Source organism: Rattus norvegicus, chromosome 4, assembly GCF_036323735.1.
Source record: "Rattus norvegicus strain BN/NHsdMcwi chromosome 4, GRCr8, whole genome shotgun sequence".
Lineage (NCBI taxonomy): Eukaryota > Metazoa > Chordata > Mammalia > Rodentia > Muridae > Rattus > Rattus norvegicus.
The window spans coordinates 141,208,145-141,226,972 of NC_086022.1; the positions used below are offsets into that span (position 1 = coordinate 141,208,145).

The following is an 18,828-nucleotide window of genomic DNA, read 5'->3' on the forward strand; positions in this document are numbered from 1 at the left end:
GGCCTCAATTCCTAGACCTATATAGTGTCTGATAAGCTAAAGTTTCAGGGATGGGTCCCAGCTTCTCGGACCTTAAAATTATTCAATTTCAAATTCTTTTCAAAGGGAAACAAATGTATGAACTCACACCCGAGTATAGAAACATTGCAGTGATGGGGACTGAATTAGTTCTTTCGAAAGGCTAGAGATGAGGAGCAAAAGAGGATGGGTGTGTTTTCAAAAGAAAAAGGGAACCATTGTACGATGGACTGCTTGGCATCTTGATTGAGCTGTGACACGCATGCTAAGAATGCATAAGACCCACGATACACAAATAATGACACATTACACCCACACGCTCCAAGGAGGACGGGGGGGGGGGGTCAGTGCCAATTTTGTAGTTTTGAAATTATACCAGAGATTTTGCAAGATGTTACCATAGGGAGAAAAACTAGATTAAAAAGAAGACTGGACCTCCATTTCTTACCACAGCTTATGACTCTGCAAGTCTCTGAAAATAGAAAAATCTGCTCTAAATAATTAGGGGTTGGGAAGATGCCTTAGCATGCTCGAGTGTGTCTTGTACAAGCAAAAGAGGCTCAGTTCAAATTCCTCACACCCATGTGAAACCCTGGGTGTGGCTGCCTGAGGACCTATCAGTACAACGCTGTTGTGGGCAGAGGGTGGAGGACTTCTGGGGTTTACTAGATACCTGCTTAGCTCAAGGTTTAACAAGAGACCGTGTCTTCAAGGGACCAAAGCAGAGAATGATAGAACAGGATAACCATGTTTCCTTTTGTCTTCCGTGAGCACACAGAGTACTTAAACCTGCACACACATATACACATATGCATAATGCATTCATTCATGCATGCACACAGAGACACACAGTACGGATAGAAGCACAACCAGAAACATCTAAATAAAAGCAAGAATTGCACAAAATAAAATAGGCCCGGCAAGGGTTTGTGCTAGGGTGAAAAGCAGGACAACCAGGTTCCTAGGACATCCGTGCAGACACAGTAGGTGGATGGAAGATTAGGCAGAGTCAAGCCATTTCAAGACCCGAGTGAACATGTACATTTTCTGAGATTATCTGTTGCCACTGCTTTTAAATACACAGCGGGGACTCACCCACATAAATCGGTTGACTCCACTCGCCCCAGCTTCCTGACATCCTGCAAGGTGAGCTCACAGCTGCTCTCACTTGAATGGAATATGTAGAAACATCATCAATTTTTGAGATGAACTTATTGGTGACCAGGTTTTCCATCTAAATGGGAAAAATAACATTATCTTAATGCCTAGTCATGTAACTTATGTGAAATACCAGCTTGAGAGGTCACGTGTGGGTAGTCTGACTCATTATTTAGCAAGTAATCTAAAATCAATAGGGCATAGTCATGAGTTTATTCAACAGAGTTCCCAGTTGGCAGAGTTGGCAGTTACCCCATGGGAGAAAGTGATCTTGTAACTAAAATAAATAAAACAAAGATAAATAAATAAATAAATAAAATGGTCAGTTGATGCTGTGTGGACAAATTAATGTTTCACATGGAAAAACTGGTCAGTTTCAACAACATACATAATCTCTGTTACCTTGCCCTACCACATTGGTAAGTCATAAGCCTAAAAGGCATGTAGTTTATACCTATCCTGCTCTGCCCAATGGCCGCATTCTGTGAGGGCTTTCCTGGTCTATCCCTTCAACTGTCCTAGTAGCTCATATCCCTGTGTACACATGGTCCCCCTCTCCCCTACATTCAACTTTCACACTGCTAGCAAAATTACCCTTCTGGGGGTTGGGAATTTAGCTCAGTGGTAGAGCGCTTGCCTACCAAGCGCAAGGCCCTGGGTTCAGTCCTCAGCTCCGAAGAATAGAAAAAAGAAAAAAGAAAAAAAAATTACCCTTCTGTCCTGTAAATACTACACTTGTCTATCATGAAAAATCCATGCGTGCTGCCCATTGTCCATGACTGGAGTTTTAATGTAGGAACTGTTTGGCTTTTAATATAAACCCCACAGAGCCACTCTAAATCCCTATGTAAGGTACATGGTTATAAGACTATTGTTCACCTTGTGTTCAGGCCAGTTCAGTCCCTACCACTTGGCTGAAGAAAGCATGCCTCGCGTGCCTCTGGGTTATTCCTTTCCTCACACCCCTACCAGGCGGCGTAATGTGGTTGTGGACTGGTATGGGTCAGGAAGTGCTGATTACTGGTCTCTGATAAGATCAATGCAGTCAGTGAGAGCACAGTTTACAAACTGCAGAGCCGTTGGACACGGCTGTGACAGACAAGCATGTGAATCGTGTGCTTACATATAAATTAGCTTGTATTCTCATATCTTTGGAGATATATATATATAATATTATATATAGATTATATTATATAGATTTATATATAGATTTATATATATATAAAATTTTAGTTGAACCTTTTTAACTTACTTTATGAAAGTGCTAACTTACGGTAGATTAGAATTTTACAAAAGAAAGCCAGTCCTGATTTGCCACATGGTTTAAAATTAATAAGACATAGGATTTGATTTAATCCAGACTGCAAAAACAAAGCCTTATCTCTCCTTACGTGCTAACCCTAGCAGCCAATTTGTAGATATTGGTTTCCTTGTGTTTAGTTTGTCTCTTTTAATTATTTTTAGGAGTATTTATTTATGCTCGTGGGTGTAGGACACAGCAGGCCTGTGGAGGCGAGAGGAGAAGTTGAGGCAGTCCATTCTCTCCTTCCATCCTGGGGGCTCCAGGAATCAACTCAGGAAAGTGTTCTAAGCAGCACGTGCCTTTACCTGCTGAGCAGCCTCACAGACTTTTGATTTCTTTTATTTGTAAGACAGGAGGTGGAATCCTGACTCCTCAGCTTTGTGGCTATGAGAAGTTATTTACCTTTGGGGGGTGGGGTGGGGTAGGGTGGGGTGGAGCTTAAATTGCTAAAACAATGGTAAATATAATTATGCAACAGTTGTTATGGACAATGTATAAAATAAAACAATAAAACTCCATGGGTATAAGATACGTACTGTTTTCAAATGTGCAGGGCAAAACTGTTAAACAGCCATGCTGTTGTGCAAGCAGACTGCAACATACTTTTCATCTTGCAAGAATGAGAGGCTCCTGGTTGGGGGGGGTAATGTGTCATTCTCTGCATGCATGAGACCCTCTAGTCAGTTCACATCACTCAATAATGAAAGCCTCACAATCTGTCTGTGTCCATTAGACAATGGTCCCTCATTTTCCATCCCCCATTTCCTGGCAGTGGGGATACTTACTACCTTCTGTTTATATATGGTTTTACTACCATTGGCATCTCATTAAAGGAAGAATCATATCCTATTCATATTTGTTCTTTGCGATTTGTTTATTTCCCTTTGCTTGCTTAGGTTCATTCATATCATAGAATATGATATGAATATGATATTCATATCAGAATTTCCTTTCCAAGACTGAATAATGTCTCTTGGTGTGTGTGTGTGTGTGTGTGAGAGAGAGAGAGAGAGAGAGAGAGAGAGAGAGAGAGAGAGAGAGAGAGAGAGATTTGGGGATTCAGATTGTTTGTTTTCAGGTAAGAATCTTGCTATGCAGCCTAGACTAGCTTTGAATTTATAACATTCCTCCTATCTCAGCCTTCCTCCTGGGTGCTGGAATCACACATAGGTGTGTGCCACCAAGCCTGACTCTATTCATCTGTTAGTGGCTATTGGGGCTGCTTCAGTTCTTGGCTATAGTGAGTCATGCTATTGTAATCACGGTTCAAGCACCCTTTGAGACCCTGTTTTGAAGTCTTTTGCATATCTACCTAGAGATAGAATTACAGGCTCCTAGGATAATCCTAACCTTTGGAAAACTTGCCTTCCTACTTGCCCAGTAGTTGTACCATTTGTGTTTTTATCAAAGCTTTTACAAATGAGTTTCATTTTATCCTTTGTATTATTTTGAACCCGAAGTTTGTTTTTTTTCCAATATGAAAGTCCTGTAAGATTTTATTTATTTCTGTAATACCTGGGGCAGATGTAAGTTAACATTGACTTTGCTGGTACATAAAAACCACCCAGAGCAGTCAATACTGAAACTTTTAAGTCAACAGTTCTCAACCTGTGAGTTGTGATCCCTTTGGCAAACCTCTATGCCCCAAAATATTTACATTACAATCCATGACAGTAGTAATACTACAGTTAAGGAAATAATAACAAAAATAATTTTATGGTTCGGAGTTACCACAACATGAAGAACTATATTAAATATCACAGCATTAGAAAGGTAAGAGTGAGAGCCACTGTTTTAAATATTCTTCAAATAATGAATGTCTCTCATGGAATACTAGAATGATATGAAGAATTACCTGAGAGTAACCATTTTTTGTGTTGTAAATTTTCAGTTTATACTTAAAGCAATGGACTGGAAAGGCAGAAAGTGGTTTTCCCCATTGTATATAGAGAGAATTGTTTTCAATTTCCACTGTGACATTCATTGGAGGATTCACTTGATCTAGGTAAGAGGAAGAGAGGTCAGTGGCAAGTCTTTACAATCATCGATCAGGGCTGGTAGTCCCAACCCACCATTTCTAAGATATGGTCTTCCGAGGTTTACCATTAGGTCTAAATCAACCAATCTCAAAGCCACAGGAAGCAAGTAGCTTCTCATGAGGTTCTTGGTATGGCTGTACCAAATAGACTTACACAAATGAAGAACAGAAATCACTACAATGAAAGTGATTGATTGACTCATTTCCCCTGTCGGCTCATTGTAAGGTATACCCAGCAGCTCTTAAACTTTCCAGGTTAATCTTGTGCTGATGGTGAGAACATGGACCATGTGCCCCACCTCCATTTTCCAGCAGGGGACAACTCTAGGTAAGCACTTCTCCTTTTGGCTTCAGTGTTTGTTCTTTGTTATTGTTCTTTTGTTTTGTTTGGATTTGGTTTGGTCAGATAGAATAAGAAGCTTCTGTGTATAAAGAACACATTGACCAAATAAGTCTTTACAGGAGTGAAGTGCTTTCACATTAGCACCAGGACCCAAGTTTAGATTCCCAAAATCCAAGTGAAAACAGCTGTAACTCAAAAGCTGGTGGTAGCAGTTGGGTGTGGCAGGATATTTGACCACATTGACCACATTGTGAACCTCAAGACTGTGTTATTTACTTGAAAAAAAGTTTCTAGTTGTGGCATGGCCCAGCCCTTAGCATATCGAATTCATCCCTGTGACTGGAATACAGACCTGTCTTTAGTGCACATCTTTAATCCCAAACAATAATGGTAAAGTTAATTGGTAGAAGGAAGCACTGATGTTTGGAAGTGATGTCTAATTGACTGGCAGGCAAAGTGACAAATCAGAGAAAGATCTTACAGAATAGGGTACGCCAAGCTCTCACAAGAAGACAGAGGAAATGGAAGTTCCTTAAGAAAGCAGTAAAGAGAGAGAGGAGTGAAAGGAGAAGGCAGTTTTACTTATTGTGCAGAAATAGTTGGGTCCAAGAGCCTCACTAGGTAGCCAGCCAGTGTAACCAAAATGGCAAGTTCCAGATCTATTGAAACTTTCTACTCCCCACCAAATAAAGTGAAAGAGCAATTGAAGATGCTATCCTGATGTTAATGGATAAGTACACCTGCACCAATACATATACACTACATACACACATATGAGAGGTGAAGGAAGGGCTGGGGAAGAGAAGAGGAAGATGGAAGAAAGGAGGGGAGAGGGGAGAAAAGGGAAAGGGAGGGGAGGGGAGAGGAGAGGAGAGGAGAGGAGAGGAGAGGAGAGGAGAGGAGAGGAGAGGAGAGAGACCTGTCAACATTTTGTTTAAAAGCATAGAGATAAGTTCAAAGCACTGGGAAGGATAAATGAGGATCGGAGAAAGTTAGCTTTGAAAGAAGAGCCACATGATGGGAAACCTGGATACCTTTGGACTGCTGAGGGACCATACTGTGGGGGAAAGGCTCAGAATGACTCTGGGTACAATCTATTACAAGACCCATGGATGTACATTTCATGAAAACAGAGCAGATGAGTACTGCTGTGACTTCTCTTAAGGAGTGGCTTTGCTTTTCCTAGTGCAACCATTCTCTACCAGGGAGGACCCTACCCTCAAAAAAATATGTTTGAGTCATGATTTGGTCCCACCTCAGGGGAGGAGAACCAGTAGAAGATACAAGTTGGATAATTCATGGATGGGGGCCAAGAATGCAATTCAACCTCTTACTATGCCCAGAGTAGTCTCTTACATTGCCAGATATTTATGTAGACTTAGGAACCCTTCCCCAGTGTTTTTCCTATGTTGGTTAGGTAGTTAACATTTGAAAGGTAGAAACACTCTTTCCTGTGCCAAGTTTGTGCTATTCCGTTATTCCCACCTTGGGATAAGTCTTTCTTACCAATGGCATATAGAGTGAACAGCTGATCCAAGGGCTTGATTGCAGCGTGCTTGCTTGAACCATTAATGTGCACAGCAAGCTGTTCAAACCCTTTGCTGTTGATAAATGTCCTGGGGAACCAGCATGCAATATTTCTGTTCAGTGCATCTTTGCTGTATTCTTGGCATTCTTCAGTCCAAACACTAAACCTAAATTGGAATACCCATGAGTGTTTATAAGGGAAGAGGAAATGGATAATTTGCATAAGTAAAAATAGATACTGACCTATAGTATAGGAAATACTGTGTGTCCTCAGGGGCATCCTTGCCAACAAGCCAGGTGCAACGAAGAGAAACTTGGTATGGCCTGAAGTGGGTGTGGCTACTTTTGACAGTGTTTGTGGTACAAGTTAAATTCATAACCGAGGTGCCAGAAGATCCTAGAGGACCACAAATACAAAGGACAAAACATTGCCTTGATAGCTTCTGAATTTTGTTCTTTTTACTTAAGATACTATTGACTATGAGTGACCACAAGCATCCATTTATAGAAACTCATTTGCAAAGGGCAAATCTACTGAAGAAATGAAACTAGAGTTATAAAGCCTTGACATGAAGAAATTCTGCGCTACTTCAGATGCAGATATGGATATGTGTCAGTGAGATGAATGTCTGAAAGTTCAAGTGTAGTGTCATGTGTCCAACAACTTCAGCATTCTAGTGCTATGTTTATCAATACCAGACTATCAGGCATTGCCTCATATGATGTCTAGATTCCAGTTTTTCTGGCTGTAAATGAGAGGTTTTATCAAGGAAGTTCTCCAGCGTCCCCTTTCTTCCTCAATCATATGAGCCATTCCTTGGTATCCATGTCTTGTGAATTACATGGATTACTGCTCAGGAGATGCATTTTGGCAATGCCCAGAACTCTTATCCTTACATTAGAGAGCCAGTGTCCAACAGCTTGCAAAAGTCTCCTTAACATGCCGTGACTTAAAATCTGAAATTTCACATGTTTGTTTGTACCACATTTTCCAAAATTATGTTTGGGAAATATTGGCATATAAATGTTGGAGACAGGAAACTGACTGGATGGTTTGTCTTATAACACACATGTGCACATTATATATGACATATACATATGTGTCTATACAATCATGCCTTTGTATCTATGATATGAGTTCCAGAACTTTACCCCATGCTAAAATCATCAACGATGATGTCATCTTGCATGTAACTTACACAACCTCTGGTCCAATATAAATCCTTTCTGCATAACTTAGAATATTGAACATAAGTGCTCTAAAAATCATTGTTACACTGTGTTATTTAGAAGACAGTGGCATAAAAGAGTCTGTTCATGAGCAGTATAGATGCTTTAATGCTTTTGTGTTAAAATACTTTTGACAGTTGAATCTATGAATATGCAGTCCATGGGTTCAGGCCTTCCCCCCTTTACTCTGTGTGTACATGTATGCATGTATTCATGTATGTATATTCCAAATAGTAAGCATCCACACAGTCCATGTCAGGTCAAAGCAGCTTTTCAGTTCCAACTCACAGTTAGTTATTCAGTGTGACTTTTCACTTGGTTAGTGGCATAAATTATACACACTTATTGTCAACATGTATTGGGGGTACTCAGGAAACTATCAGAACTATACAAACTTAATACTGAAAGAAATATCATTTAAAGGAAGTTCAATTGTTCCTAAGAGATAGAATAATGGCTTAATGAATGGCACACAATGACCCATATTTATATTCCTCTGTATTCTTTGAGGTACCATCCTAACTTAAACTGAAACCTGTTGGGAACTCTTTGAAGAATTATGAGTTAATGCAAGCATCTATGTTGTCACCAATACAGTCTGGAGATTTTTGGCTAAGTGAGCCCCCAGGGTTTAATTTTTAAAGATTTTGTTCTGCAGTTCTTGGTGCTATTGAGAAGTGGGAAACCCTTTCTGAGTTGGGGCCTTCTGGGAAGTGTTCGGGGATACATCCTTAAAGAGAGTTGGACCCTTGTCCTTTTTATGCCTCCTGTTTGCTTCCTGGCTTTAGACATCTACCACCTGATTCTGGCATAATGTGCTGTGTTATCGCATAGCCTAGAAACTGACAGACTGCCAGGTCAGGGGTGGAAACCCCCACTGAAACCAGAAACCAAAATAGATGTATTATCTTACATATTTGTTATAGTAAAAAGAAAGCTGACTAATAATACAGGCACACTCTTCTTCAGTGAAGTGAATAGGAGAAAGGCATGAAAACAGTAACATATGTGGGGTTAGGACACATATGATTTAGGAAAGTGGTATATCCTAGGGTGACAATGGACAGCCTAAGACAGGTGTGGTTGGAATGTGGGTGCCGTTGAAGGGGATTGGAAGGCATGGTGCTGGGTTATTGAAAGGTGTCTTTTCTTTCCTGTTTTGAAAGGTAAAAGCTACAAAACTTTGATGTCTCATGTCCTTTACCTGGTGGAGCTTTGAGTTCAGCAGAAACCCAGCTGCTGGCCAGGGGAGAGTGGATGCTCTTCAGAATGGTCCTTACACTCGCTGCAAAGCCTTCATGAAGTGGGGTCACGCATTTGCTTTCAGTATTTTTAGTATCATACTAAAATAAAACCCGCCAAGCATGGCATGTAAGAGAAAAACAACATTAATCAAATAGGCCCTTGACTCTACTTTGAAAATGATTCAGAAGTAAAATGGAATGAAGTAATCTTCTTAGAAAAGAGCCATCTTAAAATTAACAGTTTTTCAGTGACACATGAACATATTCCTCATTTTTCTTTTTCTTGGTTTTTTGAGACAGGGTTTCTCTGGATAGTCCTGGCTCTTCTTGAACATGCTCTGTAGTTCAGGCAAGCCACAAACTCATGGATCCACTGGCCTCTGCTTCCCAAGTGGCCTTTTATTCTCAACTTTGATGCCAGTCTCCTCTCCTGGAGCAACTTCTTGACATGAAATTCTTTAAAATTTCATATTTACTGCAAAATGGTTAATACAAATGACATCTCCCTTTCTTTTGCCTTACTATAAATGTAATACATGGTGGTCATGTTATCACATCCATATCACAAATCTGAGACCCTAAGAAATCAACTCAAGACCCATAACATAGTACACAACTTGGCCTTGACCTTGGCTTTGCTAACCCTTGTACCATTTTGCTCACTACTTTGTTCTGGTTTTATCAACAGTTTAGGAAGTATGTAAACAGTGCTATCAAATACAAATACATTCCACTTCAAAAGTTGGCACACTGGCTGTTAAGATGGCTCAGTTAATACATTTTACAATAAATGTAAAAGTGGCATATGGCAGCATGCACCTTTAACCTCAGCACTGAGGAGAATGGGGCAGAGACAGGTGGATCCGCAAATGTCATTAGCTCCTCATCCTAGCAAAATTATTGCTAGCCTTGCAATTCAGGGAGAGCCTTCTCTCAAAAAAATATAAGGTCTTGGGGAGTGTTTAAGGAAAGTATCGACCTGTGGGCCTCACCTGCGTGCATTCCTGCCTGCACGTGTGCACACACCCACACTAATACGTATGTAACAAACACATGCTCTCTCTTGCTCCCACACACACACATACACACACATGGGGTGGAGGGAGGAGAAAGGAGAAAATCGGGGAGAAAAAGGGAGGAAGTAGAGAATATTCTTTCTTGAAGGAGAGAATTTTCCTTGAAATAAAGCCTTCTATGCTACTGTTTCATCTTGAGTAATAAGCATCAGTCTAATTTACAGATCCTGCTGGTAACACAACAAGATCTTTAGTAATTGGCTATTCTTTATCACGAATTTCACTTCATGAGGAAAAATGCAGTTTAGAAATGAATATTCACTCTCAGTAATGATTGTCATCAGACCCGACACGTACTTCGTCTTCTTGTGGAACATTTATTTTCACATGGTACTCTAGATCCACAGGAGCTTGGTCAGGATTTGGGTCCCAGTGTAAAAGAACTTGAGCTAATCCGGTGGCTTTAATGGTAAAATTGACAGGTGGCAGAAGTAAAACTATTGAATAAAAACAAAAGGAAAGTCAATGATACAATGTGCCGTTGTCCATAAAGAACACTTTTATGTACTGTGCTGAAGATGAAACTCAGAGTTGGTGTGTGTGCGACAGTCATATTACCATGAGCTACAGTCCTCATGCTGAGCATATTTTAATCATTTTATTAAATAACATGTGGTTTGTCGTGACTTATTAAGATATATAATACTGAAATAATTTGGCAAAAAAGTTCCTTAAAAGTATTGCTAGTTCGTCGTACAAGTGTTATTTGTAACTTTCACGTGTTTTTCTTGAGTATGAGTCGCCTATCATATTGTTATTGAAGCTGTAGTTTCAAAATAAGCCTCATAACCAGTGAAAGGGTATGACAACTCCTGGAGTTCTAATCTCCACCCCATTGTTTTCACAGTAGTACAGAAGATAAGTAGAAGACACCAGGAATAGGGGTTATATCAAACATGACAACAGTTGTCTCCTAAATGTCTGTTTCCATTGCATAGAAGTACCTACTTAATTATAAAACCCGTAATTCACAAAGTAAAATACATGCATTTCTCATTATGAGCCATCACCAAAGCTATTTGAGTCTAAACAAGGATTTGCTTTCAAATTAAAATATTTCACTTAATTAAAAAAATCAGTACCCACTGATTGTAGAGGCATCATTGTACAGGTGCTGTAAAGCACAATGAGCGAAAGGAAAAGAAAACCATTTCAGTAGGCATCTCACTTTGTTATATTTCTCTGGGCATATGTTTAAATAACTTCTTAAACTTTCTTACCTAAACCAAGGTACACTATGCATTGTGATACACATATTACAATCTTTAATTTATTCATTTACTAAATTGCCCGTCCTTTCCATTGACCTTTCAAGGCTCTTCATGACTCTGCACCTGCGTTTGACACATAAGGGTTTCCAGGACTGTCTATGCAGTTCACGTTTATTCCAGCAGCCGCTGGCTACTATGGCTTTTCCCTTCTAAATTAGCTAACTAAACCCCAAAGTCCATTGCTCTAGATGTGCTGGGTGTATTTCAACTTCTTGGTAAAACGTGGTCTTTATAGAGAATTCTAGACAGAGCTGGACTGGTGTCTTCAGACAGTTTTCCTCTCTTAACCTCCGTTATCATACTAAACCCTTAGATCAACAAGTTTTGGGGGAGAGAAGAAAAGAGAAATGGTAAACTTTTGTTCTTGCTTCTTTTGAAGCCTTTTGTAAAGTTCCCGGTGGAGGTTGAAGACCTAAATGTGGCCTCCAGAGGCTGCTTTCTTCCGTTTGTACTCTTAGAATTGAATTTCCCACTAAAGCATAGAATTTACATTTTTGCCCACACGACCTTCTTAAATCTCAAGAGCTTATACGGTTTTATAAAAATTTCCCAGTTAAATCCTTATTTGGGAGAAAACTCTATTACCTATATTATAATGTACTTTAACAAAACCAAACACTATTGAATAGATGGTGCTTACACTTTTCAGGAGAAAGTAAGTCAGCATGCAGTGTTGCCGAAGCTCCCATAAGAATTAGTAACACAGGCACCATGGTGGTCGGAAACGTGGAAGACAAACGTCCAAGTTCACTGTGTTGTCGTTTGTAAGGAAAGCTGGCAGCTACTCTCCAACAGTAGATCAGAGAGTTGGTCATTTAGCAAATGCCATGATCTGTCTACATGCTAGGAAGGCATGCATATGGAACAGTGCTATTGGGCTGCAGATCATAGTCTTTGGAAACAAATGACATAAATAAACAATTAATTGAGAAAGTGCTCAAGTGTGTTTGGGGACACAATAGATACAGACTTCTTATTTGACTCACAAAGGAAGAACCAAAGCTCAGAAGACACACAAGGAGAGATGGGTCTTCCTGTTAGAATCCAGCGAGCAAATGTGTAGAGCTAGAAGAAAGGGAAGAAAAGAGGAAAGGATCAGTATCCAGGACATAAAAGCAGTCTTTGGAATGGGAAAAGCTCTAAGCAATTAACAGCAAACACAAACACTACCACTCACACTCATGTGTTTTTAAATTAGGGGCTTTAATTAGGGTGGTAGAGTGTCACGTAGGAAGTCCTAGGTTCTATCTCCACCACTTTCCCCCCAGAAGTCAGCATGGTAAGAAACTTAGATTGATAACAATTTGTAATGTGAGAAATATAAATTGCCTTTACAATTCCAAGATCAGTCTGTGGTGCTTTGAGGTTGGGAGAAGATGATTCACCCTTCGAAGCACTCAGATGAGAACAGGCCAAGGGAGGACAAAGAAGCATAGTCACACACCTGGAAAAGGGTAAATATTTCTTCTTCCAGGAAACAGCTTGGCAATCCAATGTAAGGGGAATAGAATCTTAGGTTCAGTGAATGAGGACAAGCAGACAATCACATCCCTGGAGTCCAACAGGGGTATGCAATCGTCCCTGCTGGGATCTGTAGATAAGAGACCTGGAGGTTTCCCTCAGAAACTCTCAAGCTTAACTTTAAAGATGAGCAGTGTGTGTGGATTCAACCTGACATGTGCCTCCTCACGTATTTATTATCGTGTGTGTGTGTGTGTGTGTGTGTGTGTGTGTGTGTGTGTGTGTGTGTGTGTTTCTGTGTGAAGACCTACCTTAGGTCTTCAGAAAAAAAAATATGCTTTTGCATCTTGGCAGTAATTAAAACGACTTACACGGCTGGAATGTAGCTCAGTCAGAGACACTTCCTTAGACTATGGAAGACCCTGATTAGACCTTAGCATTTCCACAAATAAATATTTTTTTTAAATTAATCAATACGATGAAGCTTTTCTTTAAAAAAAAAATTAGGTGACCAGATATTTTCCAAGTCTTACTCCAGTGCAGGCAAAGGAAAGACCTTCATTAAATGGATAATTTCTGAAAATCAATACCAGATACTCTTGCTTCTTATCTTATCTTACAAAGTCTTACTTAACACACTGCTCTTACCGCTCAAGTTAGAGGACTAACACATCAGCTGTAAACAGACAGCATATAGAAGGTATTCGATTCTTTCTCTCGTCCTTTCTTTTTTCAAATAAACTTATCAGAGTTGTGCCAGTTTTCATCAAAACAATCCTGTTTCCTTTTCCGTGACATTTCCTCCCTATATAAGTGAATTTTTAGACCGATCATGGGCATGACCATGAAAGCAGACACTGCATTAGTCTTCTAAATTTTCAACAAGTCGGACATTTCAGGCTAAAGGGAAGCATTTCTAACGCAGTAAGTCTGAGAAGCTCAGCTAACATACCCTTAATAACAACAGAGATAACTGCTGGTTCGAGTTATGAAAGCGGCATCTTTAGATGTCAGCATTTCCTGACATGATGCTCTATATGTCCTACCTTCCCTGCTTTCCATTAACAGGAGTTCTAGGTCAGAAAAAAAAACCCTCACATTAATACACTGTCGTGACTTTTACTGTCTGGTAAAACAGGAAGTGTCTTAACAGTGCTTGTAAAAATAACAAACATCTGTTTATCCTTCGCAATTAAATTGTTGAAGTAAATGATGACTCCGCTGAATATCTCAGTGGGGAAGTAATTAAATATTTTATATTAGTAAGCACTCTCCTCTAGAATTTACCTTGTCTTCTGATTTTATAGTGGCTGAAAATAGAATTCTCTTTCAAGTTTGGTCACTAAAACATTTTTTGAAACTAAGTTTTGGCCATTAACAGCAACATGATTTTTCGTACCTCCCGATTTTTTTATGCCTCAGGCAATTCTTTTGAGATATTGGACATCTCAAGGTGCCAAAATAGGTCGCAGATATCTCAAAAATGAGCAGATAAATTTCAGCAAAGGCTGGATATTACCTGAGCTTTGGTATTTGAATATTTTGTTTCCTGTGCTTAGCTAACTCTGTTTCCCCAAGCTACTCTAGGTTTGGTCTCTTTGTGGCTTTTTAAAGCACATGAGTTTTCTGCAAGAGACATCATCTTTAGTTAGGGAAAAAGATTTAAGCTTTTTTTTCATACATTCAAAGTTCTATACTATTATCAAATGAGCTGTAAGTCGTCATATTAAAATATAGTTAATCTGGTAGCTTTACTTATTTATTTGTACAATCTCAAGATGACAATATGCCTAACTCATTTTTCTCTTGGCTACCAATTAAAATGAAATCCAAACCCATTACATTATTAAACTTTAGTGCAAATTCAGATTAAAGAGAATAAAGATTGCCTACCTACTGGCAGAAATCCATGCTCTATATTTGAGGGTGATTGTAAGGAACTTGTTCACGTAACTTTTCTGTGAGTGATCTTAAATTTCTTGAGAGCCCTTCTTGAAATTTAGAAGACCAAAGGAGTGTGATCTTTTTCATGACAGATGTTTCTAGAAATTAAGTTGAGTCAGGCTCTAGCCATTAATGATGGACTTCCCCAATGTTCCTGAGAATCAGTCAAATTCTGCTGAAGTTCAGAAATACGATTTTTCCCTTTCAAATTAATTTTTATGCCCAGAGTATTCATTTTACAACCAAAATTGTATTGGCAGCCCTGTTTTTAGAGCCTTTGTGTGTGACTTGTGGTGATGTTTAATTCCAAGCACAACCCGAATGGCAGAAATCGAAAAGCGGCTAGAAAGATTCATGCATTTTTAGTGTGTTACACAGAAAGATTTGCTTCCGCGGTTTAAGCCTGTACAGCGTAGTCAGCCAATTCTTTAGTGAGGGTTATGGAGACATAAAACAAAGGATGTGTTTAGCTAGGTACACCAGGTTACCCCACAGTAAAAAACTGGACATACTCATAAAAATATAAATGAGAAATGAGATGACCCGCACAGCACTTTATCTTTCCCACCACCAGACTTCTGAATAATTTTTTAAACTATACTAAAATACCACCCTCATTTTTAAGTTGTGGTCATAAACACAAACAGTCCATAGGACCAGACTCAAATACTTGCCACCCTCAGTATTCTGTACAGAGAGAAAATGTTTGCTACAAATACCTAACTCCCTCCCACCAATCTCATTTGGCACTAAGTATTATCCACATCGATGGTTCCTCATTGGTGGGCATACCTGTCTGCAGATGATCCCTTCAGTTCCATGGGTTCTCAACATTAGAAGTTGAGAACCATTAGAAGTTGAGAACCGCCACTGCCTGTGGTATCTGGCTTTCCATCATAGCTCCAGCGTGTATCACTCTACCGGGTCCAGGGCACATGCCTAATAGACTTGGTCCAGTGAAGAATGGGGACAAGTCATTATTACCCAGCCCCAATGAGGCAAGGCAAGTCAGTTCAACATCAACAAAGAGATGGCTTAGATCAGCTGTGGGACTGTGTGGGGAACGCCTAGCAAGCCTAGCTTCTTGCATACATTACTTAAAGATTTCCCCACATGCATGTTAAGTAATGCTAAACAAATGAGACAGTTTGATTTCTAAAACTTGATTATATTTCAAAATATAAATGTTTAGTAATCAACGACATAGATTTATCACCAGATAACTATTGAAGAGAGCATATGAACATGCAGAAATAACAGGTAATGAAATGCTCAAAATTATAATTCACTGAATTATGGTTTTTCCTGTCTTTCCACTCTTTTTCTGTTTATTTTATTTATTTATTTATTTAATTTAATTTAATTTAATTTTTTTAGGTTCCTTTCCATTCATGCTTTCTGTGTATATGGAACATATATCTTCCCAGATATAGGTACCTAGTTACTAAGCGTAAAGCCAAAGGAGACATTCATCAGCCTTTTGTATAGTTTAGATAAAATTAAAAACACAGATACCAAAGAAATTTCAGCAGACACCAGAAACAAAATAACTTGTTATATGATGACATCATTACCTCATTGTTGTTTGTCTCTGAATTTGTAACTTTTGAAATTAACCCTGAAACTTCTTCATGACTCTAACTACATCAATAACCTATTTTCTAAACTCATATATTTTTGAAGAAGTCTTATCACTAGATACCTACTTCTTTTAATTTTGTAAACTCTTCAACAGCAGCAGGAAGCACATGTCTTCTACTTCCAGGGACGTTGACAAAACACAAGGCATTACTTTAATAGGACTCACCTTGGGTGAAGTCACATTAGATACAGAAGAAACACCACCAAAAATTGAACTGCATACCCCGACCTGTCCAGTGAACTTCTTCAAGTTTGGTATCCCCAGTGTTAGCTCTGTGTCTGCTGATAACAGGGCTACAAAGTGTTCTGTTTCCTCTTTTCTCTATTGAAACATTTTCTGTGTTTACCAATTATTTCTCTTTTCCTGTCCCTCCTTTTGGTGGGGGGTCCTGGGTGTGTCTCCAGCCTAGTCATTGAAAAAGGTATTTATCTGCCCCACCAACCCCACAGTGAGTCAAGCTTACTGAGTTTTATTCCTGCTTACTGAGAAGTGGCTGTCACGATGTAAGCCAGCAGCTGTGCACCTCCTCTCTGGGTATACCGGTGTTTGACTTGAAGGCAAGTTTTTTACTCTTTCATCATCAGAGCTGTCATAGTTAAGAAGACACCTGCAGTTTCTCTTACAATGGAAAGACCACATGACTGCTCTTTGGAGGAAGATTCCCAGGAAAAAAGCCTATCAAAGCAGGCCCACACTGGAGTCTTAGTGATCACATTGTTCACTGTCAAAAGCTTGCACCCCCCCACACACACATACACACAAGCGAAGGTACTGTGTCTAGTCATTATCCCAACAGTCGGCTCGTGAGTTGATAGGTCACAGGGCTTGACACATGGGCAGCTCCCTCCACCCTGATCCTGAAGTGTGCTTCTCAGGCCCTCCAACTCCTTCTGCTTTGTCCTGAAGTTCTGAATCCTTAAGTGAACCTGTGGGGAGAGGAGTGCCTAGGAGTCTGGCTGTAATGAATTGCTAGTCTATCTAGCCTGACCCAGCTCATCCTTCCTAAGTGCTGACAGCGCCAGTTTCCCTGAATCATATCTCAGTGCCCAGTGTGGCACCCTGGCCTCCTTGTGGTGCTTAGGTTGACACAGATGCACTTCAAATCTCCTGCCTTTTGTTTTTTTTCTGGATGTCTCAGTCTGGGGAATTTCATGCTGAGTGACTAGCAGAGCAAATACTTTCCCCTTTAACTATAGCTTAGAGCAATGGTTCTAACAACAACCATAAAATCATGTCCTTGCTACTTCACAACTGTAATGTTGCTACTGTTCCAAATCATAATGCAAATATCTGATATGCAAGATATCTGGTATGTGAGCCCTGTGGGGGGTCACGTCCCACAGGTCTAAGAAGCACTGGCTTAGAGTAAGAGTACACAAGAAGTGTGTTCAGGGCATTATTATTTGAGCCGGATAATGGTACCTGCCTCCCAAAGGCCAGCTGCAGGCTCAGCTGTAGCAATACCTGGTACAGGACTCCTGGTCCCCAGAGAAGCCAATACTGAAGCCTTTCAGAGAAGAGGGGGCAGCCATCCCCTCTGAGCAGATACAGGGAGGCCATTGTGGAGGCTAGATCAATGTTTCTGTTTGTAAGATGATAAATGATAAGTCCCCGGAAGGAAGTTGCCACATGGTTCAGTGTCCGCATAGTGTAAGTACAGTACTCTGTGTGTGCCTGGGGTTCCCAAGGTAACCATCTGAAAGAGATGCCAAAATGAAACCAGATCAATTGTTGTTTGATGACCTGAACAATGTGATCTTCCTCGGGGAAAGAAGAAGTGAAACAAGAAGCAGAAAAAAAAAAAAAAAAAAAAAAAAAAAAAAAAAAAAAAAAAAAAGAAATCCCGTTCTTTGCTGAGAGCTGTCCAGGAAAGTTTAGACAGAGTTTCAGCCATCTGGCTCGCTCTTCAGAGTACCGTATGTCTTAGTTTAGATGCACCACATTCATTACTAAAGAACACTGGAAATACTTGTTACTCATCGTGACCACAGAATGCTGTGTCCTTAAAGTGCTACTTTTAACATTTGCTGTATTTCTTACACGTGCTTATTCGAAATGTATTTACGGATTTCAGATATACATAATGCCAGACCCTCTGAAGACTTTCAGAAAATTATTCTGGCTATGCCTCTGAATATCATTGTTTCCAGGGGTATGGTTTGATATTTTAACTTACTATACCAATAAAAACGAATAATATGCTCATAATTCTCCCATGTTTTCCTGTGAACCCAAAGGAAATAAACAAAGACAAGAATCTGCATAGTTTATATTTTATGACATCAGTTTCATTCTTTAAGATAAAATATTAGTGTCCAAAGACATAGTGGAAAATTCTAAAAGAATTCACAAAATTTATTGTTGCTTTGTTTTGTTTTGTTTTTTAAATTTTCCTCCTTCCTTCAGAAGGAAAATAGTGAGGATTTAGCCAAATGGCTTAGGTGAAATCTGAATTGCAATTATATAGGAAGCAAGATTCACTGACTTCTCCTTGAGCTCTGGCTAAATGAGCTTATTAAAGTGTGATCTATAGAGCAAGGTTTATACAGAAGAGACTGAAACACATTGCAGGA

General features: G+C 39.6%; 1 protein-coding gene across 2 annotated transcripts in view; it reads right to left on the reverse strand.

Moving 5' to 3' along the window:
- Window positions 1-13,204, reverse strand: part of Il5ra (interleukin 5 receptor subunit alpha) — a 34,600-nt gene extending 21,396 nt beyond the window's left edge. Inside the window, exons 1-8 of one of the 2 annotated variants that reach the window (XM_006236977.5) lie at window positions 12,195-13,204; window positions 11,849-12,100; window positions 10,235-10,374; window positions 8,822-8,960; window positions 6,631-6,784; window positions 6,367-6,554; window positions 4,335-4,480; window positions 1,114-1,252 (exon numbers count right to left, since the gene is read on the reverse strand). In XM_006236977.5, the coding sequence (XP_006237039.1) occupies window positions 1,114-1,252; window positions 4,335-4,480; window positions 6,367-6,554; window positions 6,631-6,784; window positions 8,822-8,960; window positions 10,235-10,374; window positions 11,849-12,023 (1,081 nt within the window). In that variant the 5' untranslated portion in view covers window positions 12,024-12,100; window positions 12,195-13,204. 2 annotated transcript variants of the gene reach the window in all.
- Window positions 13,205-18,828: the final 5,624 nt, after the last annotated feature.